We start from the raw sequence: 27,685 nt of genomic DNA on the forward strand, positions 1-27,685 counted from the left end.
TTGCTCAGGGTCAACTCATTCCATGGGAAGTGCGTGATCTGGTTTTAAAGCTGCAAATCAGATTTGGAACCTGATACACGAGAAGAAGAATATTTAATTGAGGACTATTTTTCACCTATCAACAGTATCGTTTTCTCAATAATTACCAGATTATCAGATCTTCTGATCAAAGATAAAAGTTGATGCTTGACATTTGAAACATAGAATTGGATGAAGGAGATGTTTAAAAGTTGCTGTGCTTTTCTATACATTTGCAGTATGTCTGTTTATGACTAGGAGTTGTCCCGAAGAAACTCCTCAACTGCATGCGAACTGGTATTCCCCGGTAATGCTTTGATTTAATCTGTGCGGTGAATGCTTTGATTTAATCTGAGAGGTGAAAGTTTCGTGTCATTATCCCACACTACTTTGCCTTTAGTTATCTCGTTATGCCCTTCATGGATGCAGATTTGAGTAAAATCATGGGAAAGCTGACAGAAGATAGAATTCAGTACCTTTTGTATCAGATATTAAAAGGCATTAAGGTAAGTAACAAAAGGTAAACATCTTCGAATTGATTATCCTTATGCTCAGAGCAAAAGAACTGAAGATTTCTTTGGGATTTCAATGTGTGTAATTGACAGGAATTATGACGTTGGTAAAAAAAAAAATCCATTTTATTATTTCTACACGTTGAGTTGTGGCAGTGCTGTTTGAGTAGAAATTGTCCTAATAAAACGAGATGCTGAAAGAAGAGTGATGAAACAATAATGCTCACCACCTAAATGGCAGCAATGAAGCCATTAGAACTGGCTAGGCTGCCTATTTAAAAAAAACTTCTTGGAGCACATTAGGAAGGAACACGCCCATTCATTTTAGATAATATGCTAAATCTTTGTCAGAGAATTATATAATGATTGAAATGTGCTCAAAATTAAAATCGATGTGACATGTCAAAAATAGTCCTTTTAAAAATATAAAAGCTAATTTAAAATCCATTATTTTTTATAAATATCAATGCAGTTGCATAAAATAATTTTTTGAGGGATGGACCATTTTCGATGCAGGCTTGTGACATGATATAAATTCTTAGACCTACCACAAAGTGAAACATGTTCATGATAGACAGAGAGAGGCAGATTTAGGAGTATCTCACAGTCCAATCAGCTCAGCTGATTGCAGTGAGAGAACAGATATTGGAGGAGAGTTGAGTCACTGACAGAAGCTTCAGGTTCCTGCCTTAAATTTCACAAAAGTGATTGTGAAAGTCCATAGTGGTGTCATCCTTACAAATGCAAAGCCCAGGAAATTAGCTTGCCAGCCAATAATAACCTTGGTACCCTTGATCAGGAACATATGTTCCACTTCAGGACTTGAAATGTTGATTTCTCATGGCAATCACATCATTAGTGGCAATAAATGTGTCAACATTCCTCAAATCAGTAAGGATTGCTTACCAGGTACTGTATTACAGAAAGAGGATGAAAATAAGCACTAAGAAATACACATTGAAGCATTTTAAAAACACATTTTTTAGAGCACTTGAATCGTGACACATTCTTACACTAGTTGCATAGATTCAGGAAGAGCTATGAGAAATTATTTATTATCAGGATGCCTGCTGTGAGGTTCACAGCCCTCATCTAAGTAGGGCCACTAAATATATTGACTTTCCACTGTTGCTGAGTGATTAAATTACATCTACTTCTTCGGTCCTCCTTATTAGAGGCTTATTCTTGATTCATTTCTGATGATAGAGGAAGAAGATGGAAATTGACCGAAAGATTCAGTGCCACTTTCGAGAACGGCAAAAAAAAAACAATATAATTATAATGGAGATATAATTACTTTTCATTTCCTTCTCTCTTCTAAAAGACTTGAAGGAACGAAGAGTTCGCCATGTTATCATATTGGGATTATGAAATGATCTCCTGCTGCTATGCAGCAGAGAATGTTGATATGTCAAAGTCCCTTACCAGGTGTCTGCTCTAAAAATGTTTTCATTATGTTTATTTTAATGCTTTGGTTCAGTACTGTTATTTCACAGTGGTCATTTCTCACTTAATGAACCCATCGTAAATAAATGACAAAAAAAATTAAATGCTAGTTATAAAAATGATAATAAATACTACTAATTTTTGTTTCAGTATATTCATTCAACTGGAATTATCCACAGGGTAAGTCTTTTTAACAGTCTGATATTCAATTCAAATGCGTTTAGTGAGAATATGGACAAAGACTGTGTCCTCTGGGGCAGAACTTTATTTATCTGTGTTTTCCCATCTGGTTTGCATGCTCCCACTTCAATGAAGGATCTGAAATGTGTGGTCATGTTGATTATAATTGATTACTGAATGTATTAGAAAATATAAAGCCCATATTATTGACAGAAGAATATTAATATTGTTATTGAACAATTAGTTATCTGTATTTTGTCTTTAGAAGTAGTTATATCTTGCATTCAGGTTAAATTATGATATTTTGAAGTCAGGTAACAGATTTTTTTAAAAAATGCTTTGATCTAGAAATGTTTCCAGGTATATTGGAACTTGTGCTAGGAAAGGGAGCCACAGAATTGACTTGTCATACAAAAATATGAATTAGGAGCAGGAATAAAAGCCATCTGACCTGCTTTGTTGTTTGTGGTGTGGTTTTGCTGAAGTGATTCCTTCACCATAAAGTAATTTTGCCATGCTGAAAACACTAGGGACTAGAAACAAATTCTTTCAAATTGTACCTTTTCAGGCATAATCTGAAACAATGGGTAATTGCCAGATGTGCACAAACACCTTCTTTCAAAATTATTCCATTTATCTTTATCTTAGAAAATAAGTCTTTTTGATATCAGCCATGTGATTAATTGATGTAGGAAATTGTTCATGATTCTTCATTGGCAATTTTCTCTTGCATCCAAATGCCTGAAGTATATTCATAATACATTGGTGTGACAAATTTTGTGTCCTACACGAGTTATTCTGTGGTATGTCCAAAGGTACTTTTGTTATATTTAAGACCTACCTTGTTCTTGCCAATTTTTAATAACCAGATCATCCCAGTAAATGTAAAAAAAAAAGAAAAATAAAGTGGCTGGGAATTTTTTTTTTTAAATGGTGAGAGATTGAATGTTGTTGATGTTCGGAGGAACATATAAATTCATGAATATAAATTGTGTTAACATGGAGTCACATCAACTAAGAAGGCAACAATTTGCTGTCCTTATTGCAAAACTATGAGTAAAGATGTGTAACAGAACCCTCGTGAGATGGTGGCTGGAATATTGCATAAAGGTCTTGTCCCCTACTAAAGGAAGAGTGAGTTCAATAAAACATCACTGGACGTTGATTAAGGGAAGTTTGTATCTAGCTTAAGAGTCATACCCCACGGATAAGGCCCTTTACTCCAACTTATCCATGCTGACCAATTCCCATTTGCCTGCATTGAGTCCATAGCTTTAAAATCCCTTCCCAATTTGTATATCTGTTAGATGGTCTTCTGAATGTCAGAAATGTACCTGATTCTAAAGCTTCCTCTGACAGCTCATTCCAGAGCCGTGTTTAAAATTTCACCTCTCATCGAAATCTATGCCCTCTAGTTCTGGAATTATATATCCTGGAGAAAAAGACTGAGCATTCTCTTTATCCATGCCCTTCATGATTTGTAAGGTCATCCCTCAGTTTTCTCTACTCCAGTCTATCCAACTTTTCTCTGTAACTCAAGCTAGTAACAGCCCGATAAATCTTCTCTACAACCCTTTTAAATACTCCTTTCAATAGCTGGATGACCAGAACAGCACACAGTACCGAAGTGTTATCTTATTAACAGCTTGATCCAACTTTTGTACTCCGTACTCCATCCAAGCATCCCAAAAAACTGTCCACCTGAGCTGCCACTTCCATAGAACTGTACACCTGCACCCTGAGGTCTCTCCATTCTAGAAAGCACTCCAGGGTCCTGCTATTTACTGTGCATGTCCTTCCCCAGTTTAACTTATCAATGTGCAATACCTCGTGCTTGTCAATATTCAAATCCACCTGCCCAACTGATCTAGACCCAGGAAACCGTGCAGAGGGTAGATGAGCTGACTGCCTGCACCCAGCAAGGACAATAAAATAAAACTGTAGATGCTGGAAATTTGAAATAAAAGTGGAGAATGCTGAAAATATTCAGCAGGTTAGACATTGTCTGTGGTATGAGAAACAGAGTTAATGTTTCAGGTTGAAGGCCCTTTGTCAGAACTGGGAAAGAGAAAAGTAGTTGAGAAGGTTGGGTGGAGAGATAGGACAATGGAATATTGATGAAAGGTCATAACCTTTCCTATCCATTTCTGTAACGTAAAACTAACTTTCTCAGTTCTTTTTTTTTAAACTTTATTTAAGATTTTATAACATGAATAACATATAGGATTACATTAAAAAAATTAAGAATAAAATAATAAAATTACAATACAGTATCAGTAATCTAAATAAACTATACCCTCCCCAATAATTATTACACATTAATAACCCAACTCAAATTAGTCCAACCCCCCCCTTCCCCCCAAAATAAAGAATGAAGAATTAATAAAGTTAATAATATATGTGAGAAAAAAACCCACTTACAAAAAAAACCAAAAACATAACCAATTAAAATACTAACAAAAAGAAAAGTAATTAATACTAAGATATCAGACTTAAAAAACATATTTAAATCAAACTTAAATGCATATATTTAACAAACGGAGTTAAGATGAAACATATATTTAACTCAAACTTAATATAAAAAATTAATAAAGTTAGTAACATTATCTATCAAAAATTCTTAAACAATAATCAATTCTTAAAAAAATTGTAGCATGAAAAAAAAGATGAAAAAAAACTTTCTCTATAGAGATAAACCTTCACCAAATATCAACTAACTTCACATCTATCATCATATTAGTCACATAAACCACCATCTTAAAACAAAATTCAAACCTCATTAAGCATTGTACAATTCAATTTTAGTACTCTTCCACCATTTTTCCCTTTTACTCTTGAATAGTTATCCAATAAAAGCTCCAATACCACATTTAACTATCCCCAATCATTACGTTAAAATTCAGATATCCAAATAATAAAAACACATCTACAACGAAATCTATATCTTCAACAAATGGAGCATAAACCACAAACAAAATTCAAGCCTCATTAAGAATTGTACAATTCAATTTATAACTTTCACCATTATTCCCTTCGTTCTATAACTAAAATAGCAAAATAATATACACCAGAATTACCACTCCTTTCACCTTAAAGTTAAAGAAAAAATATTAAAAAAAACTTATCCATCCCATTCACATTTAAATTTCAGATATTCCTTATCTACTGAATAAACTTTACAAAAAAATCCACATCAATTTTTAGTTTTTTAAACAATCAAATACTTTCTTATGCTTTTTTTTAATATTTAAACAAAAAAAACCCCTTCACTCTTTAATCTAATAATACAAAAAAAAGGGGAAAAAAACGGGTCGGAGGTTAAAAATACCCCCTCCCGTCTAAACCGCGCAATGCGGTAACTCCCCAAAAGAAAATGGGTGTGAGGTAACTCACACGTAGCAGATGACTTTCAGGAAATAGTGCCTATCCAGTTCTCTCCCCCAACTTTCACTTCATCTTAAACTAACATCATCATTATTTAATATCCCTTTTTAAAAAAAAAACATTAGAAAAAAAAGGACAACTCTTCTTTTAATCAGCTCCAACTGCCGAGTCACCATTACAACCATTCCTTCTTGGAGCACGGCTATTTTCTTCCATCTCTTGTCTCCTTAGAAATCGCGGCGGACTATGTCTCTGTTGAAACTGAGTAATTGGCAGCTCTTAAGCAAATGCTATAGCTTCCTTTGGAGAATCAAAGAACTTTGGTTGGTAACCATCTTGAAAAACCTCCAAAACAGCTGGATATCTAAAGGTTGCCTTGTAACCTTTCTTTCACAACAACTCTTTAGCAGGATTGAATTCCTGTCGTTGGAACATAACTTCTTGACTCAAATCCGCATAGAAGAAAACTCGATTATTTTGAATCATCAACGGTGATTTTCTCTGTTGTGCATTTCTAATAGCCACTCGTAAAATTATTTCTCTGTCGTAATAACTCAAACAACAAACCAAAACAGGTCTTGGACTTTGACCTGAAACAGGTCTTCTACACAAGGCTCTGTGAGCACATTCCAGTATTATACCTTCCGGGAAATGTTCTTGACCCAGCACCTGCGGAATCCATTCAGTAAAAAATTTTCTTGGGTCTGGTCCCTCCATACCTTCCGGCAAACCAATAATCTTTATACTGTTCCATCTGGATTGATTTTCCAAATAATCAATCTTTTTCACCAAATTTTTATTTTGAGTATGTAAGTCTTCGACCATTTTGGTCACATCAAAAACTTGATCCTGTATTTCGTCTATATCTTCTTCACACGAATTAAATTTATCTCTCACTTCAAGCTTAAAAGCTCCAAACTCAGCCATCTGTTGAGAATGTATTTTCACCAGAGTATTAAACCTAGTACCAAGTTCAGTCATAATCTTGGATAATCCCTGCATTGTATAAGATCATTTAGATTCAAGATTCACAAAAATCTTTTCAATTGGAAGAGATTTTGGCTCAACAGATTCCTGCTTCTTCTGCATAACCAAAGGATCTTCTGTTCCTTCCTTCATTCTGGTTGCCTTCCTTGTAGTATGACTGCATGTGGAAACCCCAGCCACAGCCTCTCCAGCAGTGACTGGAGGACGCTGGCCAGGGTTTTCCCCAGTCCATAATGTATTAAGTTCTCCCAGTACATCAAGTTGTATAGGTTCTTCTATCTCAAGAGATGCAGTTTGCAGCGCCACTCTACAGTTGACAAATGCCTTTGAGTAACTCTTTGTTCTAAAGGCTGTTTGGCGCCCTCTTTAGGGGGCTCTACTGATGTAACATCTGAACACTGTACCTCTCTCCTGGGATCCATTTCACGCTGAGTCCCGGTGTCTTTCCTGTAGGTAGGCTCCAAAACTTGAACTTTTGGAAAATGTAGTTTTTTGATGATCTGTTGTCATTTTTTTTGCTCTTTTTCACCAATTGTACCATCATAAGTAAAATTAACAGCACTGAAATAATCTAAACTTTTAAAGAATTTTAACGGGCATTTCTAGACAAAACAATAAGATAGAGTCAGGAGAAGACTGGAAGGCACGTCTGATCCTTACGCCATCTTGCCACACCCCCCCCCCCTAACTTTCTCAGTTCTAATGATGGGTCTTCAATAGGAAAGATTAAATCTTTCTCTTACAAGTGTTCCACTTGTGCCCAAAATTCCTCCCTCACCACCATTTGGGGTCTCCAAACAGTCCTCCTGAGTGAAGCAATACTTCACTTGTGAATCAGTAGGGGTCATCTACTGCATCTGGTGCTCCTGTTGTGGTCTCCTCTATGCCAGAGAGACTGGACACAAGCTGGGAGATTGCTTCACTGAGCACCTTGGCTCTGTCCATCACAATAGCGTAAATCTCCCAGTGGCTACCCATTTCAATTCCCATTCCATCCCCTTGCTGTCAGACTGAGACTGCCTGTAAATTGAAGGAACAACACCTCCTCTTCTGTCTGGGCACCCTCCAACTAGATGCAACTAACATCGACTTCTTGGGTTTCCATTAGAACCCAACTCTGCCCTTTCCATCTCCTTTCCTCTCTCTCTCTCTCTCTCTTCCCCCTGTCTCTTTTCAGACACAAAGTCAGTTTTCCTCTTAGCATTTCCAGTTAACACCTTTGGTCTGGACACCTCCCCCTCCCATTTTTCCCCTTTCTCTTTCCAGTCTTTATTCAAATGCCTGTCTGGTTTTGGCTTGTACCTTGAAGAAGGGCTCAGGCCTGAAACATCAGTAATATATCTTTACCTCCTATGGACGCTGTGAGACCAACTGAGTTCCTCCAGCATTTCTGTGTGTTTTTACTACAATCACGGTATCTGCAGATTTTTTGTGTGTTCACTCTCTTCCCAAGGATGCCTCCTGATCTGCTGAGTAGTTCCAACATATTCTGGGTTTTTTTTTGTCTCTGCAAACAAGCTATGTTGCAAGGCTTCAGTGGCCAGTTTTCCTTTCAATGGTGCACTTTGGAGCCCATCTTGGAATGCACTGACAGACAATAGCAGAAGTCAGAACCTTGGCTTCACTCTGAAGTTTTGTTCAGCAGCTTGTTTCTCTGATATTCAGAGATGTAAAAAAAAATCGAAAATGTAAATTAAAGCAATAAATATTAAGAAAAAGATGATATGACACATATTTTAACAATAACGTTTAAAAATAAACCTCCAATAATCTCAACTGAAAAAAGACTCCAACCTTAAGGTGATTAAATAGATTTTCCTGTGCAATGAGGGAGATTCCTCATTGTTGTGTTGAGCCCAATGACAGATGAAATGAGATGGGGGAATGGTTGAGGAGATGGCTGTTCTCTTTGAACCAGTGGCCACAATCCGGCCCATAATCTACTGAGTTGCTGGAGAGAGATTATTTGCAGCGATTACTTCCACCTTAATGATCAAAATGGTTTCAATTTTAAATGTACAATGACTTTTACAAAGATCTCATTTAAAGATCAATTGTCAAAATTCAAACTAGGGACAAACTAGTAAGAATAGTTGAAGTTCTGTAACTTGGAAGAGTGGTATAAAGTTGAAGGTTTAGAAACAAATGATTGTTTTAATTTTAGTATCTGCTATGTATGTTTGTTATTGGAACTTTGATCAAGGAGGATGACGTGGTTAGTGCAGAGCTTTTGCAGTGCCAGTGCTTTGGGTTCAGATCCAGCGCTGTCTGTAATGAGTTTGTATGTTCTCCCCTTCGGGTGCTCTGATTTCCTCCCACTGATAGATGAAAAGAGTGGAAAGTAGATGGCTCATGGGCCAAAAAGGCCTGTTACCATGCTGTTACCATGCGCTGGATCTGAACCCAAAACACTGGCACTGCAAAAGCTCTGCACTAACCACGTCATCCTCCTTGATCAAAGTTCCAATAACAATCCATGGTAGAGTTTTACTCTGGTGTAACATATCCAACCCATCCCTTTCAAACTTGACACATGGTCAATTTTTAAAAAAATCTCCAATCTCAACCATGCTTTTGTTAATTGCATGATTCTAACACAGCCAGAAGTAATTCTGCAAGACTTGCAGAAAGATCTGCGAGAATTAAATGTATTTCTAGCCCTAATATGGCCTGAGCCAAGCAGATGATAAGAATGTACAGCCAGCCTGCACCTAAACACAGAGAGTTAGGGAGCATTGGATCCAGGTCGAGTGCCAATGTCCGGTTTAGAGCACTACCTGCTGCTGAGAGAGAGAATACACAGCAGGGAATGAGTTATCCTGTTAGAGAAATGCCAGAAACAAAACCTAAAACTTTTGTCAGGCATTTCCTATCCAGGCAAACCATTTGTAAGAGTTTTCAGGCTGTGATTGAAAGTAGGAACACACTGATTCCATTACAACAAAACAAAAACATCTCGGCATTTACTTGTTGCTGATTTGAATCGCGAGGACTGTTTCCAGTGGCAACCGCCATGTGTTTTCTGAAGCATAACAGCAGAATTGGAGATCTGTCAACTAATTGTTAGAATTTAGTACAATCTGTTTGTTTTTTTTTTCTATTTAAAGTTGCTTGCAAAAAAAATTGGCAATGAAAATTATAATACAAATTTTATTGCCATTTTAAATGTTTCCTCTAATGGATTAATTTTACTGTTTGTGTTTTATAGCACAGAATGGGCCTTTTGGCCCATCTTGTCTTTGCTGACATTAATCCTTCAGCTAGCCCTTGACTGTATTTAGCACATATCCCTCTAAACCTCTTCTATTCACGTGCCTGTCCAAATGTCTTTTAAACATGGTCTTTTAAACCGCGTCACTCTATTATCAAACCAGCGTCTGTAGTTGCGGGCCCCCACAAGATCGGGAGCTCCTGGTGGCCAGGGGTTGGTGGGGGGGGGGGTGCCCACCAAGAACTCAGGGAGGCGCGTGACTTCAGAGGTCGGGTGATTGTGATAGCGCGCCAACTGTAACTATTTAAACTCCTGCGAAGATTCCATTAAACAGATCTGTTGGTTCAGCTCTCAGGCCATTTCTGTTGTGCTTTATTCACTGTACCCCAGTCGCTACAGTACATGCTTCCTCCTGTAGCTTGTTCCACACACCTACTTCGCTTGGTGTGAAAGAGTTGCTCCCATGGGTGTCTTTGATATCTCTCCTTTTTCACATTAAATTTATGCCCTCTGGTTTTGGCCCTCTTTTCCTTCCCCCCCCCCCCCCCGGGAAGGGACAATGATTTATGCCTCTTATTTTGTATATTCGAGAACAGCTATTCTCAACCTTTTTTTAGTTTTGCTTAGCCCCTTAGGACTCTGCTCAATATTTATGAGCTCCCTTCCCTTTGAACCAGTCAAGTTTATTTTGAATACTTTTCTCCTACCGACTACATTTAAAAAAAACATTTTATTTCAGCCCATGCTCTTTCCCCCACCCCCCCACCTTAAATGTGCTGTGGCTTCTGGGCTGGGGCTGGGTGGAGCATACAGCCCCATTGAGAATGGTTGCTCTAAAAAGTCATTCCTCATTTCCTTCACTTCAGGGGGAAAAAAAGTCCCAGCCTCCCCTTATAAATTAAGCCCTTGAATCCTGGCAGCATGCTCACAAACATTTTCTCTACCTTTTTGAGCTTAATGGCGTATTTTCTATTGCTTGGACCAGAACTGCACACAATACTCAAGTGTGGTCTCATCACCAACATGATGTCCCAAATCCTGTACTCAGGGCTGTGACTAATAAGTTTGCTAAATGCCTTCTCCACCATCCTGTTTTCTTGCGGCACCACTTCTGATGAAATATGCACTTGTATTCTAAGGTCTCCTTCATCTATTTATGAGGATTGGAAAAATAATACATTTAAAATTTGATTTAATTAGATTAGCATAAAATATATGTAACATTTGAAATTGAATTTAAATGGCCTTCACTTGGACTAAACTGATTTAAAACTACATTATAAGCAATAATTTGAATTGAAATATTTTATGACTTTGGCTTTTGACATTCCCATCTGAAAATATTACATCTGGTTTGAATGTTCAGCCACTTGCAATTAAAGTTTCACCTTCTCAGGTTCAAGAAGGATGAGCTTTTCATATTCCTAGACTTCCTTACCACTTATTATATTGATCTTTTAATGTTAATTACATCCCAAGGGAAAATATTTTTAAAAATTTAAAAATATTTTTAATATATATTATATATAATTGATAATTGCTTAAAATGGATCACAGTTAAATGTTACTCTGAATACAAAATATAAAGTAATTTTGAGTATTGGATATTTTTGAAGTTGAAAATTAATGTTCTTTTTTTTTGTATTTATAGGACTTGAAACCTGGTAATTTGGCCATAAATAAAAATTGTGAATTGAAGGTAATATACTGTTCAAACTATTAAACAATTGTTGAATGCAGAATGAAGGACTCGACAAAATAATTACATCTTATTTATAATATTGTTACAAGATCAAACCAACAACCACAAAGAAGGCAGATCACACAGGGGTAAAGTTGAACAATGACTTTATTAACAAAAATTCACCTTCAAACTTTAATTCCAAATCCCCTCTTTTATAACAATGCCCACTGGTTACTATGCAAATTTCTATAACAATGTAAAACTAATAAACTCTCAGCCTAAATGTAACATGTGTAATAAAAGTCTAAGTTATATTTCCAACCAGCCCACAGAAAAACCTAGACACAAAACAAACACAAAACTTTGATCTCAACTGAAGCAAAGATCATAAACAAAATTTAGTTTGGTAAACTGAAGGCAAAAGATCTTTGTGAGAGAGAGAGAATGACTCTTCCACTTCACAGCCACACCCAGTGGTGGTTTGTCTTCCAAGTCCAGAAATTTCTACAGCATCTTCTGCACATGCCCAGTCCGTCTCCCACTCTCTCATCAGTCCACCTTCACCTTGGCTCTCTAAGGCAAACTGTCACTTTCCAACACAAAAGCACACAACACAGACCATACACAACACAGAACTCTGTAACAATATGAAAACAAGCAATTGGATTCATTCAGTCCATGTTGATGTTGTCCTCCATTCAAGCAGTAAACCTAATTCTGTAAAAACACAATATTGGAGAAACTCAGCAGGTCAAACAGTGTACTTTATATAGCAAAAATAAAGATGTATAACCAAGTTTTTGGGCTTGGCCCTTCATCAAAGTATAGACAAAATGTGGACAGGCACCAACTTAAAGGAGATGGTGGTGGAGGGGTAGCGGGTGGAGCACAGTTCCATAGACAGGAGGTGGATAAGGGAGTGAGGGGGCACCACCAGCAAACAAAGGGAGGGAAGATGCTCTGTGAATGGACAGGTTAGCAGTAGTAGGGAATAGGCTAGCAGAAACCAGAGAAATCGATTTTAATGCCATTAGGTTGGAGAGTGTCGCTCATCCAATCACTGTGTCTGTAGACTTTCGGGTTTTACTTTTAAACCTAATTTTGTGCCCCCTTTGTTGCATTTCACACTATTTCTTTCAACAAACTATCTAATCTATTCCTAATTGTCTCCTGACTAGCAGAGAAGGGATCGGACAGAGTCAACATGGATTTACAAATGGTAAATCGTGCTTGACAAATCTATTGGAATTCTTTGAGATGGTGACAGGTAAAATAGATGGGGGAGAGCCAGTGGATGTGGTGTACCTGGACTTCCAAAAGGCCTCCGATAAGGTCCCGCATAAACGACTGGCTTACAAAATAAAGGCTCATGGGATTGGGGGCAAAGTATTGATGTGGATTGAGAACTGGCTGGCAGGTAGAAGACAGAGAGTTGGGATAAATGGCTAGTTTTCTGAGAGGCAGGCGGTAACCAGTGGGGTGCCACAGGGATCTGTACTGGAACCCCAGCTGTTCACAATTTACATTAATGATCTGGATGAGGGGATTGGATGTAATATCTCCAAATTTGCAGATGACACTAAGCTAGGAGGGGTTGTGTGCATGTGATTTGGATAAATTGAGGGACTGGGCAGATACATGGCAAATGTACTACAATGTGGATAAATGTGAAGTTATCCACTTTGGTAATACAAACCGGAGGGCAGATTACTATTTAAATGGCAATAGATTAAGAGATGGGGAAGTGCAGAGAGACCTAGGGGTACTTGTACATCAGTCTCTGAAGGCGAGCATGCAGGTACAGCAGGCGGTTAAAAAGGCAAATGGTATGTTGGCCTTCATATCAAGAGGGTTTGAGTATAGGAACAAGGATACCTTACTGCAGCTGTACAGGGCCTTGGTGAGACCACACCTGGAGTATTGTGTGCAGTTTTGCTCACCTTATCTAAGGAAGGATGTTCTTGCAATGGAGGAAGTGCAGAGGCTATTCACCAGGCTGATACCTGGAATGGCAGGAATGACTTATGAGGAAAGATTGCGCAAATTGGGATTGTACTCGCTGGATTTAGAAGATTGAGAGGGGATCTCATAGAGACGTATAAAATTCTGGGAGGACTGGACAGAATGGATGCAGATGGGATGTTTCCAATGATGGGAAAATCCAGAACCCGGGGCCATGGTTTGAGGATAATAGGCAAACCATTTAGGACCGAGATGAGGAGGAATTTCTTTACCCAGAGGGTGGTGAATCTGTGGAATTCATTGCCACAGAGGGCAGTAGAGGCAGGTTCATTAAATATATTTAAGAGGGAATTAGATCTATTTCTTCAGTATAAGGGTATTAAAGGTTACGGAGAGAAGGCAGGGACGGGGTACTGAACTTTAAGATCAGCCGTGATCTCGTTGAATGGCGGAGCAGGCTCGAAGGGTCAAATGACCTACTCCTGCTCCTATCTTCTATGTTTCTATTAATTCTGCCAATGCATTCCACCATCTCTCAATCTTCTGTGTAAAATAAAGTTTCTTCAGATTTCTATCCTAAATCTCTTGAGCACAATTTACATTTTACCACAATTTTTCCATACCTCTCCATTCTTGATTAAGAAATCACTGGGAATTAGCTTTCTTTTCCAAAATTCATTAATGTTGACCATTGGGCCAACATTAATTAGTAGCACAACGGTGAAAGTTTAATCAGATTTCTTGAAAGAAAATATACTTTTTTTTTCCCAGTTTCTCATCTGAAAAATTGACAAGGTGGTGGATAGAAAATAAGCAACAAGAGCTTGTAACTGTGATCTAGAAAAAAAAAATGAGGAGAGGATTGGAAACTTAAGACTGGGACTTTGAAGGATCAAGGAGGAGCAGGTGGTGGTGGGAGGAGGAGATGGGCAAGATTAAAACTGTGAAGGAGTGGATATCATAGGCAGGATGGATCACTTCTGCTGCATCTGGACTGCAAAGAATACTGTAAAAGGCACCTATTTGTTTTAACCAGCATCTCCCATCTCCCTCTCACTGTTTGGCTTCACAGGATTCTGGAAACCTATGAGATTATTATGTTTAAATTACAGGTCAAATCTCAATGTAGACATTTGATTTACACTTGTCCTAGGAATATTATGCATTTTCATTTCAATATGATGGGATATTTAATGGCCTTGAAAAGCATGGATCATTGAAATACACAAACAAGCTATAAAACCCACCTAAAAGGAAGTTTAACTTTTCTTGTTTTCTCTATGACCTAACTTCATTTGCATGCCTTTCCGTGTGTCCCTCAATTCCTTTAGTTCTTAAAAATCTTTCAATTTTAATCTAAAGATTGAAAGGTCCATTAGAGTTTCTGCATCTTTTGATGCAGAAAGAGACCATTTTTTTTCCATGACACGTGCTCTGAAAGCCCTAGCTCTAATATTTGGCCTCTATGCCCTTATTCTGGTCATTACAATCAATAATGTAGCTTCACCCAATTGATTCCTATCAGTTCTCTGAAAACATTGATCAAATCTTTGCTAATCATCCATAACAAAGGAAATAGGTGGATCTCCTAATGTAACTCCAAGTTAAATCATTCTAGTAATTTTACTCTACATTTTCTCCAAGGACAAAATATAATTTCTGGAACTGATTACAGTACTGCACCTTAACCAAGGTTTTACTTTAGGTTTTGTAATTTTAAGATAGAAGTAACATTGTGTAGCACGATTGAGAACACTCAAGACCAGAGAGAGTACAGCACACTTTTGTTTGATTAAAAATAACACACAATAGTCTATGGACTGAACTGGGGTTTTGGCGGAGATCCAAGGTTTAAATCTGGATATGGGGGGGGGGGGGGGTGGAGTCAGGGGAGGAGCCAGTCCTTAGGACATCACATCAGTAGTGAATTCCTAGTTCACTACATTCACCCCTTCCTTTAGAATGAAGCCTGCAGGTGAAACAGAGAACATAGTACAGTCATAGAAAAAAAAATTGCACTATTTACAAATTCAACCTTTCTGGAGGTCTGGAGATGCAGGCAGAGCTCTGGACAACCTGATCCTCCAGTGGTCCCATGATCTGGGGCCTGGGTGATCTAGCTCTGGTTGAGGGGTAGATGGAACCATTTCCTGAGTCGTCTCACCTAAGCCCCTTGCTGTTTCCCAGGGAACTCTGGGTAGGTCCTGACTCCCTTGAGGTGATGGACCCTCCGTTCCAGTGGGATCGAGACAGTGTCCTCTCTTCCATTCGGGAATACCACATAGGCATAACTGGGGTTGGCATGGAGTAGGTGCACTCTCTCAACCATGTACATTTGAAGCAGCAGTGGTCCTGGTTCTGTAAGCCAAGCCGGGAGGGTGGTCCCTGAATTTGACTTTTTCTTGAAAGAAAACATCAGCTCATGAGGAGTCACAGTGGAGAGTAGTGACCTAATGGAGTGGAGCGCCATTGGTAGGACATCCTGCCAGCTTGAGTCTATAGCATTCTCCTTCTCCTCTCCCTTCCCCTGGGGGTTGTAGCTGGTTGTCCTGCTGGATGCAATGCCCCTTACCAGCAGAAATTGACACAGCTCCTCACTCTTAAATGATGAGCCCTGGTCACCATAGATATAACCGGGACACCTGAACTGGGTGAAAATGGAATCTAGAGCCCTAATGACGGATGGCGTGGATGTGTTCAGGCAGGGAATGGTGAACAGGAAACAAGAGTACTCATCGACTTTGAGGGAGTACATGTTCCCGTTTGTGGAGGGGAGGGGTCCCTTGAAATTGACACTGAGACTTTCGAAGGGCCGGGATGCCTTTATCGGGTGCGCTTTGCTGGGGTGGTACAAATGCGGCTTGCACTCAGCGCAGACCTGGCAGGACCTGGTCATTTCCCTGTCATCCCCAATTGAGTAGGGTAAATTGAGTACCTTGACAAAGTGAGCCATTTGTGTTGGACCTCTCAGCGCTCCCTCTCGCCCTGCAGACCTTCATCCAGTGCCCTTTCTTGCCACAACCAGAGTAGATGGAGTCTTTAGTAGGACATCAAATTCTTGAGTGCTACTGCCAATTGCAGAAGAAGCATTCAGTGGTGCTGGAGGCTACCACCTTCAGGGCTGATGCCATGTGTGGAACCACTCTTGGAAGCAGATCATCCTGGAGGGTTCCTTCCAGGTTATCAGCTCCCAGTTGGGCAATCTCCTGCGACTTAGCTAGTCGCACATTGTCAGACAGCGCCGCACTGCCTTGCTCCAGCAACTGTTGCTTGATGTACTTGGACCTCATGCCACTGGCAAGAGCATCCCAGATCTGCTCGTCTTCCTGTTCTTGGGCCATGCCATTTCTAGACCCGTTGTTCATTGCTAGTGCTCATAGGATGATGACAAAATCTTCAATGGACTCACCAGGCCACTGCTTCCATTACAAGAACTGATGCCTTGCTAGGACGACATATTGGGACCTCAATGTAGCGAGCCTTCAGTCTTTTGATGGCCGACTTGTAAGTGGAGCATTCCCTGACAATTGAGAATCCTTTAGGCCTGACACATGAGAGGAGCACTGACCTCTTGAGTTCATCCATGGAGTAGACCATTTGTGTGGATGCCAGGTAAATTTGGAAGCACTCCAGTGAGTATGTGAATTCCTCCAGGGCCTCTGGGTACAGAGAATCGATTAGGAGCATCACGGGCTTCAACAGAGCTTCCATTCTCTTCTTACTGAATAAAGTTGTAGCATGACTGAGAGCACTTATGACCAGAGAGAGTATAACATGCTCTTATTCAGTAAGAATAACACACAATAGTCCTTGGACTGAACTGGGGTTTTGGCGGGGATCCAGGGTTTATACTGGGATATGCAGGGGTAGAGTCAAGGGAGGAGCCAGTCCTTGGGGCATCACATCAGTAGTGAATTCCCAGTTCACTTGACATTGTACAGTAAAATCCCCATTGGGATTGCAGATGCCAGATATGTGAATTTTCCAGTTGACTGAGATACACTCTTACAATGCCTAACTAATATACCTACATTAAGAATACACAGTTTAAAAGACAAAATACCTAGATTCAGAATTTGTCATGGGCAAGTCATGAAATTCTGTGTTTTGCGGCAGCGTCATAGGGTAAACATTCACATTATACAACCATCTTACAACATTACTATAAAAAAAAATAAAAATATCAGTGCATGAAAAGTAAGGCAGTGTCTTTGGTTCATTGATTATTCAGGAATCTGATGGAAGCAGGGAAGAAGCTGTCCTTGAGCCATTGAGTGCTCGTCTTTAGGCTCCTGGACCTCCTTCCTGATGGTAGCAGAGTGAAGAGGGCATGGCCTAGATGGTGAGGATAGAGGTTGTTTTTTTTAAGACACTGCCTCAAGTAAACGTCCTCGATGGAGCGAAATCTGGTGCCTGTGATATTGAGGCTGAGTTAACAACCCTCTGGAGTTTATTCTTGTACTGAGAGTTGGTGCCTCCATTCCAGGTAGTGATGCAACCAGCCAGAATGTTCTCTGTGGTACACCTGGAGAAGTTTAGGAGAGTCTTCGATGACATACTGAATCTCTTCAAACACCTCAAAGTATAGCCACTGGAGAGCCTTTCATTATTGCATCAACATGGAGGCTCCAGCACAGATCCTCGGAGCTGTTGACACCCAGGAATTTTAAGTTCTTGACCCTCTCCACTACTGAACCCTCGATGGGGTCTGGGTCATGTTCCCCTGACTTCCTCCTGAAGTCCACAATCATCTCCTTGGTTTTGCTGATGTTGAGAGCAAGGTTGTTGTCGTTACATTATTCAACGAGCTGATCTATCATCCTCCTGTACATTTCCTCATTGCCGTTTGTGATTCGGCCGACAACTGTGGTGTCATCGGCAAACTTGTAGATAGCATTAGAATTGTGCCTGGCCACACAGTCATGGGTGTATAGTGAGTAGAGCAGTGGGCTATGCACGTACCCTTGGAGAGCGCCTGTGTTGATCATCAGTGAGGAGGAGACGTTGTTTCCGATTTGTATCCATCTTTGCTACATAAGGAACGCTGCATCTTTTAGAGTTTCTCAGCAATTTTGTGTAAACCACAACTACTGCATCTGGAGACTTGTTTAACTTAATTGCAACTTCAATTATTTGTAAATTTTGTAAGGAATTCTGAATTACTCAAGAAAGGTACCTAAAGAATTACCAGTATTTTGGATGTTAACTCATTATCCAAAATTACACATTTCACCAAACCAACTTTTTCTTTTCTGAAAGTAGTAAACTCAGATTTGGTATGGTTTTAAAGATGCCAATAATCCACTTGAACCAAATATCCCAAAGCATCCTTATTATTATATCTCACCTGCTTCTCAACATTAACCTCTAATGGAATGAAATGTTAGATAGACTTGTTAGACATACAGTTCAGCCCACGAGTCTGTGCCACCCATTTTACACCCATCATCCTACACCCCTGGTTCGTTTTGAATGATGGGGAGAAACTGGAACCCCCCCAGAGAATGTCCAAACTCCTTACAAACAGTGCAGGATTTGAACCTTGGTCTCCATAGCTGGTGATGTAAAGGCATTACGCTAACTGCTATGCCAACCGTGATGCCCCATCAAATTCATCAGTGCTTATTCTTTATAATCTTTTGATCAGTATGTTGTTTGGGATATGTGCACGTAGGCTGGTCTTGAAGCTCAATTGCAGCGAGACTGGCTATAGTATTCTACTTCTTCTGCTGATCATGAAAGTGGAAACATTTTGTTAATTATATCACGTTAAGCTTGTGGAATGGAACATAGAAATTTTAATGCATAACAACCCAAGTTAATGTTTAATGCTTAGTTTATCATTTAAAGTAAATTGTTCTCAGGTTAACCAGAAAGAGATGTTTCAATTTGGATCTGCATATTTGTAGATCATTGACTTTGGTCTTGCCAGACACACTGATTCAGAAATGACGGGGTATGTGGTTACACGGTGGTACCGAGCACCTGAAGTCATCCTGAAGTGGAGGCATTACACTCAGACTGGTGAGTCCCAACCCCTCTCACACAGATTATTTTCAGGCAAGAATAATTAAGTCACAACGTGTTTAAAAAAAAATCTACTCAATCAAATCTACGTACAAGAACTTTATTGGGCGATGCAGTTATCGCAATGTTGTTACAGCGCCAGTGATTGGGACCAGATGGGGTTTGAATCCCACGCTGTCTGCAAGGACTTTGAACATTCTCCCCATGTCTGTGTGGGTTTTCCCGGGTGGGGGGGGGGGGGGCAGTGGGGTTCTGTTTCCTCCCAACCTTCAAAATAACCTACAGGGGATGTTGGTCAAATGGGTGTAATTGTGCAGCGCTGGCTCGTGGCCTGAAAGGGCCTGTTACCATGCTGTATGTCGAAATTTAAATAAAAAAAAATAATTGATTTTAAATCTAAAATGCTGATAAATACAGAAGTCAGTGCATCTGAAAAATAAAAGGAAGTTGTACTTGAGATATTAAACCCTTCTGTTCATAGACTGAGTCATTGTCAACATTTTCAGTTTCAGATTTTGAGTACTGATAGATTTTGTTGTAAATAGAAAAGTTTCTAAATATATTATTAAATGTTGTCCTTTTATACATTGGTTGATAGTTTTAAAATGATTTTAAAATACTGCTGTTGACTGAGCAAGATAGATCAAACCGAGTGAATGCAAGATTAAGTTAGGGGAAGGCTTCAAATATTTCATGAACGTAGCACTTTAAACTGAGATTTAGTAGCTTGGTGATTGCAAACAGCAAATAAATGCCACATTTCAGATTTTGCAATCCTTAATATTTCAAACTGCTTACTTACTGGAATTATTAGACCATTGTTAATAACGTTGGAAATTTTGCCATTTTCTATTACAGATATAATGTTTATTTTGATTGGACTCTTTATTTGGTCCCCTCAGCTATTTGATCCCATATCCTGTTCGGCTCCTGGGCAACATTCTTAGACTCCAAATCATTACTGCAGACTTTTAAAATGTAGAACTGATAGTAAACACTTTTCTAAATGCTTTCATGAAGCTATTGCCCAGATAATAAAAATGCTAATCAAATTCTATGGCGATGGAAATCAAGATACTTTGTGGTTCATTTATAAGTCTGAAAAGAAGATAAAATAATACACAAATGGTATGTTCTGGCATGCTATAGAGCTGTGTTCAAATGTCTTTAGAATGCAAGTGGCATGAACAAGCCTGAAGTTATTACACATCCCTCGTCATACTTGGAAGGTGATGGGTCAATTTTGTTGCAATTTCTTATTACTGAATCCAATCATTCCTTGTCCCTCCAAAGGCGCCAGTTTCTAGAGGGCACTCAGGGCTCGATATAACTATGAATGTATTTTCCTGTGGAAAATTTACCGATGATAATTCACCTTGCAATGTGAAATTGCAATGCAGTCGAAACAGATTCTGTTCACATCAGAGATCTGCTTTTATGATTTTAAAGGACAAAAAAGATATGTTTTAAATTTCAACACACCATGTTGTCCATTTTGCCACCATATTAACAATTTTCTCTTTTGGTTTTCAATTTCAGTTGATATATGGTCCATTGGTTGCATTTTTGCTGAAATGATCAATGGCAGGATATTGTTCAAAGGCAGAGACTGTATCCTTTTTAGCATTGGTGATGTAATTCATGCTTATAGAATCCTTATTTTATTTGCCAAATCTTTTAATATTTTAACTGTAGCAATAGCAAAATGTGACTTAAATTTATCTTGCCATTTACAAATGACAATGATGGAACCAATAATACAACCTTGTTGGTCATCGCCAATATTTATTGATTATTATTTATAGAATTATCAAGTTCTAAAATGACCCTAAATAGTTGTGGAAGGTTCCCAAATGAAATTAAAGCAAAACAGATGGGTGGCATGGTTAGTGCAACGCTATTGCAATGCCAGTGACCCAGGTTCGAATTTGGCGGTGTCTGTAAGGAGTTGGTACATATCCCCGTGCCCGCATGGGTGCTCTGGTTTCTTCCCACCCTTCAAAATATACGAGGGTTGTAGGTTAATTGGAGTATTTTGACAGAATAGGCTCATGGGCTGGAAGATCTGTTACTGTGCTGTACGTTTAATTTTTAAATGAATTTAGATGAAGAAGGCTATCAAGTTAGAATCTCATTGACTTAGATGATTTCACCTTCGTCAGTCAAAAGAATGTAACTGTTTTTAATCTGTGACTTCAAGTAGGGTATGGAAAAATTACATTAGGTTGGTTCCACTGGTTCTTGATAGATATTGTGTATGTGTAGAATTCAGATGGGCATAGTTTTGTTGATGGCTTTTTAAGAGTTTCTTGCCTAAACCTACACAATAGAAAAGCCCATTAAAGAAAACAGCAGCTGTTGGCTTGTTGTGAAGTGTTTTTGTTTTGGATCAACCCTCCAAGCACAGAACACACTCCATCCAAATATGAAGTCATGACTTGCTCAGACAATGCTGCAAAATGAAGCAAGAATTCCTGGAGGAGTGTGTCTTTGAATCCTTGTCCTCCATAGAAAAAGAACAATATGCAATTTTCCCAGATGGTTGAAATACATTGGGATTAAAAATTACAATCAACTTGAGTATGGAACGATGTAAGAAATATTGGAAAAAAAGATGTATCCTGCTGCATTTTGGACATGTGTTTTCAAGTCACTGTTTAGTTCTTCAACGGGTTTTTTTTCATGTTGATGCTTTTAATGGATGTTCTGTACATCTTGATTGAAGTGCATTATCTTTTAAAGCATATTAATCACATTTGTTAATTTGATTGAATTACTACTGTGAATTATAATACTGCAGTTTTACATTTTTTTATTAATAATCTTAGACAAAGATTTTAATGGCAACAATTGATTCTTAACCAAAAAGTTCAGACTTAGATCAGCTAGCACAGATTATGAAGATAACTGGAACTCCTGGGACTGAATTTGTTCAAAAATTAGAAAGCATTGAGGTAATGCAGAATTAAAGGTATTGCGTTTTGACTTCTGCAATTTTCTATCTAACTGTTGGCTTTTTAAAATATATTTTGTATTTTTATAGGAATGCACTGTAATAATCATTGTGTGATGTAATAACTTCAAAAAATGCTCGGATTTCCACGACTAATATTGGGTGTTATTGCAAGGGGTGTTGTGAGTCCAGGATAGGTTGTCCCTTGTATGCACACAAAGGAACTTTGTCCTCTCCACTCTTTCCATGACATAACCATTGATGTGTAGTGGAGAATTGTTGACCTTCGTTCTCCTGAAGTCAACAATCCTCTCCTTTGTCTTGTCCATATTGAAACTCAGGTGGTGTCCTCGCATCATTTTACAGCCCTTTCAACCTCAATGTTTCCTGAATAGCTCAAACTCCTTTTTTTAAGAAAAAAACTGGCCTGTGATTTCATCAGATATTTCTTGGTGCAGGTAGCATGTATTCCATCAAGTATTACAAGTGAGAATATAACAGTAAAACAATAAGAACCACTAGACTTGACAATAATTAAACATTTAAAAAAAAATGCAATTTTAGCCACATTAATCAAACTATACCACAATACTACTCATATCTGTCAAGGAATCCACCTAATCCAAAAATACATTTTTATGAAGTTGAACTCTAATGAAGATTCCTTTATTCAGCAAAATGCATGTAATTTTGAATGAACATTTGCGCAAAAAGTTCACTTTGTAGAACTGGCACAAATCTGATTGTAAAACACAAAAGCAGTGGATTCTGGAACATTGAGTGAACAAAGAAAAGCTGGAGGAAGTCGGTGAATCAGGCAGTATCCATGGATAGAAATGGTCAGTCAGCGATTTGAATAATTTCTATCCATGGATGTTCCCTCACCGACTGAGTTCCTCCATCCTCTGTTTGTTCAGACAATTTTGAATGCAATTTTTTATTGGATTATGGACTGGGCTCAAGGCAGAATTTCTTGGCTGTTATTAATAAAACGATTAAACGAATTTAATATACATTCCAGAGCAGATAGAGGCAGGTGTCTTAAATTGATTTTTTTCAACACTACTATTTTCTGATGCATTATATTTCACATCACATTGTCCATCCATTCACACACACACACACACACACACACACACACACACACACACACACACACACACACACACACACACACACACACACATATACGGAGTTTTACTCAATAAATTTTACATTTTTCTTTTCACATATCCTCCAAAGCTGTTTTTTCTCTCTCTCTCGGAGACTGTTTTGTTACATTTGCTACCATTTGCCACATATGTTGGCTATATCTGCAGTTGTGGATTTCATGCTGGCTCCAGAATAAGTCCAAATTATTAATTTATCAGGATGCACGCCAACCTTATTTAAGACACTTGTTTTCATTTTTAGGCTCGAGAATATATTAGAACTCTACCATACATTAAGAAAAAAGACTTTACTATCCTGTTTCCCACCACAAGTCCTTTAGGTAAGTTGTTTTTTCTTCTTAATCAAGGATCATTTAAACTTGTAGCATTAATTTTCTCCAGTTCTGTGACTAACCCTTGAAAGTAGCTTCTCAAGTTTAAAGTTTTATACTTTGGTGAAATGTGTGTGGTTTAAATCTCAGTATCTCAATATTAGCTTGTTTGACTTATTTATGGGAATTATCTATTAACATTGAAAAATAAAAAAAATTAAACAGGAAATTAGAATATGTACCTTTGATGCCTTTGGATATGCATTGTTGAAGCTGCCTTATTATTACACTTTTTTGATCATCAGTGAGAGTTGCCGTTTGAGTATATGGATGCTCTTGGTGGCTCAAGATGAGTTTAGTTGAGTGCAGTTCTTGTTCCACCATCAGATGATCAAAAAAACTTTAGGACATGAATTCGCAGTCTATTTGGCATGGCCGCTATGACATCTAAACTTATTTCTCACGATAGATTAGATTTTCCAAATAATCTTAAAACCTAGGACCCCTGTGTGCTGTATTGTGACATTCAGTGTTAACCAAGGATTGTGTTATTGAGCAGAGAGGTCATCTATGCCCAATCAAGATCAACAAGAATTGAGACAGATTCATGGTGAATACTTAACGTTCTCTGTTTTACTTTCTTTTTTTTTACTGCCAGCCAATTATACTTTATGAGTAAGCCATTTTCTTGGCTGACATCAGGGGGTTTGATGCATGGCAGTATGGGAAGCCATGGTAGTTTGATTGATCTTGGCCTTTCACAATTTCTTCTCATGACCACATTCTTGTCATTAATTCTTCAATGGGGTTAAAAGTTAATGAGAAAGGAAGCAACATTGTGCAGTGCCCTGCCTCATCCTGTGCATGCTGTTTTTGAGCAAGGTTGATTAACCTTATTCTAAAAATGCTGATGGTAGAGCAATGCACGATTCCTGGGTAATTCAGCATAGCCATGTCTAAGGTGTTGAATGCATTTTTTGTAGGGACCAAGCTTTACTCAGGTGGAATGTTAAGATTATGGCCTTGATCATGTTTGGGTGAAGTGTCTATCTTTGGCATGTAAAGCAAATACAAGTGCCTGGGATGCTTCAAAATTACATTGAAAGATTTAAGTAATTGTTCTCTTCTCTTACTTATTAGGTAGGAACTTGATACTTTATTCAATGATTAGAAGTCCTGTGAAAATATTAAAAACTATGTATTGAATGTGCATCTTTAGTTGCATGTTCTAGATGTTTTCTTTGGCTTGGCTTCGCGGACGAAGATTTATGGAGGGGGTAAATGTCCACCTCAGCTGCAGGCTCGTTTGTGGCTGACAAGTCCGATGCGGGACAGGCAGACACGGTTGCAGCGGTTGCAGGGGAAAATCGGTGGGTTGGGGTTGGGTGTTGGGTTTTTCCTCCTTTGTCTTTTATCAGTGAGGTGGGCTCTGCGGTCTTCTTCAAAGGAGGTTGCAGCCTGCCGAATTGTGAGGCGCCAAGATGCACGGTTTGAGGCGATATCAGCCCACTGGCGGTGGTCAATGTGGTGTAATTATACAGTAAAACCCCAGTGTCAGGCTCCTATGGAGATTGGTAGATGCTGGATTAGTGAATTTTTCAGTTGCTTTTGATTGCGTGTTGCAAATTGGCTACTAGGAAGTGCCAATTTTAAACTTTTGTATTTTTTCCCTATTTATTTTGCACAATTGCTTTTGCTGGTTGCTTGAATTCCAGATAACACCGATTTTACTGTAATATGCAAGGTGATATTTATTTTTATTTGGAATTGTTTTTGATACAATGTTACATGTAAGATTACATCAGTACTTGTATTTAAAGGTACGGTTATAGTTTTTAATGTGAGCAGTATCCATCTGTGAACTTGCAGTTCCTCATTAGTAGCCCGATTCCCTCAAAAACAGAATGGATGCCAATCATCCTTGATCACAAAGGACCAGCAAAAAGGAAGGGAAGAATATACTGCATAATAGTTTGACATCACTATGTGTAGTACATGAATTGCAGCCATTCTACATTATACTCTAAATTGTGGCAGGACATGTGAATTGTGTGCAGCGTAATTATGGGGACTTTGCCGTCTGAGCTGCGCAGCGGGCTTTGGACTTGGGGTGAGGGGCCGTACACAGCCTTTAGAGCCTCGTAGAAACCCCTGAAGTCGCCAATGTCCGCGCTGAGCTGGGTTCGTTTGGCGAGGCTAGTCCACCACTCATTTTGGATCTCCCGGAGTTTGCGCTGAAGATGGCTGCATGCGCGACGGAAGGCTTGTTTCTTCTCTGGACAGGATGGCTTTGTAAGGTGAGCCTGGTGGGCAGCTCGCTTCTTTGCCAGCAGCTCCTGGAATTCCTGGCTGTTTTCGTCAAACCAGTCCTTGATTTTCCTGGAGGAGAAGCCCAGTACCTCTTCAGTGGATTGCAGTATGGTAGTCTTCAACTGATCCCAGAGGGTTTCAGGGGACGGGTCCATGAGGCGGGTTGCATCGTCGAGGTTTGCTTTGAGGTTTGCCTGGAAGTTTCCTCTCGCTTCGTCTGATTGCAGGTTTCCAACATTGAACCTCTTTCTGGGGGCTTTATTGTTCCTGGGCTTTGGCTTGAAGTGAAGGTTGAGCTTGCAGCGAACCAGCCGGTGGTCAGTATGGCATTCCGTGCTAGGCATGACCCTGGTGTGGAGCACATCTTGTTTGTCACTTTCTCGCACCAGGATGTAGTCCAGGAGGTGCCAGTGTTTGGATCGGGGATGCATCCAGGTGGTCTTAAGGCTGTCCCTCTGCTGAAAAAGGGTGTTTGTAATGACAAGTCGCTGTTCTGCGCAGAGCTCCAACAGGAGGCGCCCATTGTCATTGCACTTGCCGACGCCATGCTTGCCCAGGATTCCTGGCCAGGTTTCTGAGTCTTTGCCGACACGAGCGTTGAAGTCGCCCAGGATGACAACCTTGTCGGCTGTAGGGGTGCGTTGGATGAGGTTGCGCAGGTCGGTGTAGAACTTGTCCTTTTCTGCTGGTTCCGCCTGGAGGGGGGAGTCGCATGGACATGATTCGGTCCAAGAGGCCTGAAGAAAACTGAGATCCTCCATCAGCCAGCTCCCCACCATGACTACCAGCCCCCCCCCACATCTCCATCGGGCACACAAAACTCAAAACGGTCAACCAGTTTTCCTATCTCGGCTGCACCATTTCATCAGATGCAAGGATCGACAATGAGATAGACAACAGACTCGCCAAGGCAAATAGCGCCTTTGGAAGACTACACAAAAGAGTCTGGAAAAACAACCAACTGAAAAACCTCACAAAGATAAGCGTATACAGAGCCGTTGTCATACCCACACTCCTGTTCGGCTCCGAATCATGGGTCCTCTACCGGCACCACCTACGGCTCCTAGAACGCTTCCACCAGCGTTGTCTCCGCTCCATCCTCAACATCCATTGGAGCGCTCACACCCCTAACGTCGAGGTACTCGAGATGGCAGAGGTCGACAGCATCGAGTCCACGCTGCTGAAGATCCAGCTGCGCTGGATGGGTCACGTCTCCAGAATGGAGGACCATCGCCTTCCCAAGATCGTATTATATGGCGAGCTCTCCACTGGCCACCGTGACAGAGGTGCACCAAAGAAAAGGTACAAGGACTGCCTAAAGAAATCTCTTGGTGCCTGCCACATTGACCACCGCCAGTGGGCTGATAACGCCTCAAACCGTGCATCTTGGCGCCTCACAGTTTGGCGGGCAGCAACCTCCTTTGAAGAAGACCGCAGAGCCCACCTCACTGACAAAAGGCAAAGGAGGAAAAACCCAACACCCAACCCCAACCAACCAATTTTCCCTTGCAACCGCTGCAATCGTGTC

The 27,685-nt window shown here is 39.6% G+C and overlaps 1 protein-coding gene across 2 annotated transcripts in view; it reads left to right on the forward strand.

The window, feature by feature from the left end:
- mapk14b (mitogen-activated protein kinase 14b) overlaps positions 1-27,685 on the forward strand; it is a 126,210-nt gene that overhangs the window by 90,222 nt on the left and 8,303 nt on the right. For both annotated transcript variants that reach the window (XM_069941753.1, XM_069941751.1), the window contains exons 4-10: positions 419-524; positions 2,127-2,156; positions 11,390-11,437; positions 19,294-19,408; positions 20,951-21,022; positions 22,286-22,365; positions 23,778-23,856. In XM_069941753.1, coding sequence (XP_069797854.1) covers positions 419-524; positions 2,127-2,156; positions 11,390-11,437; positions 19,294-19,408; positions 20,951-21,022; positions 22,286-22,365; positions 23,778-23,856 — 530 coding nt within the window. The remainder of the gene's footprint in view (positions 1-418; positions 525-2,126; positions 2,157-11,389; positions 11,438-19,293; positions 19,409-20,950; positions 21,023-22,285; positions 22,366-23,777; positions 23,857-27,685) is intronic.

This window comes from Narcine bancroftii, chromosome 5, assembly GCF_036971445.1.
Source record: "Narcine bancroftii isolate sNarBan1 chromosome 5, sNarBan1.hap1, whole genome shotgun sequence".
Taxonomy (NCBI): domain Eukaryota; kingdom Metazoa; phylum Chordata; class Chondrichthyes; order Torpediniformes; family Narcinidae; genus Narcine; species Narcine bancroftii.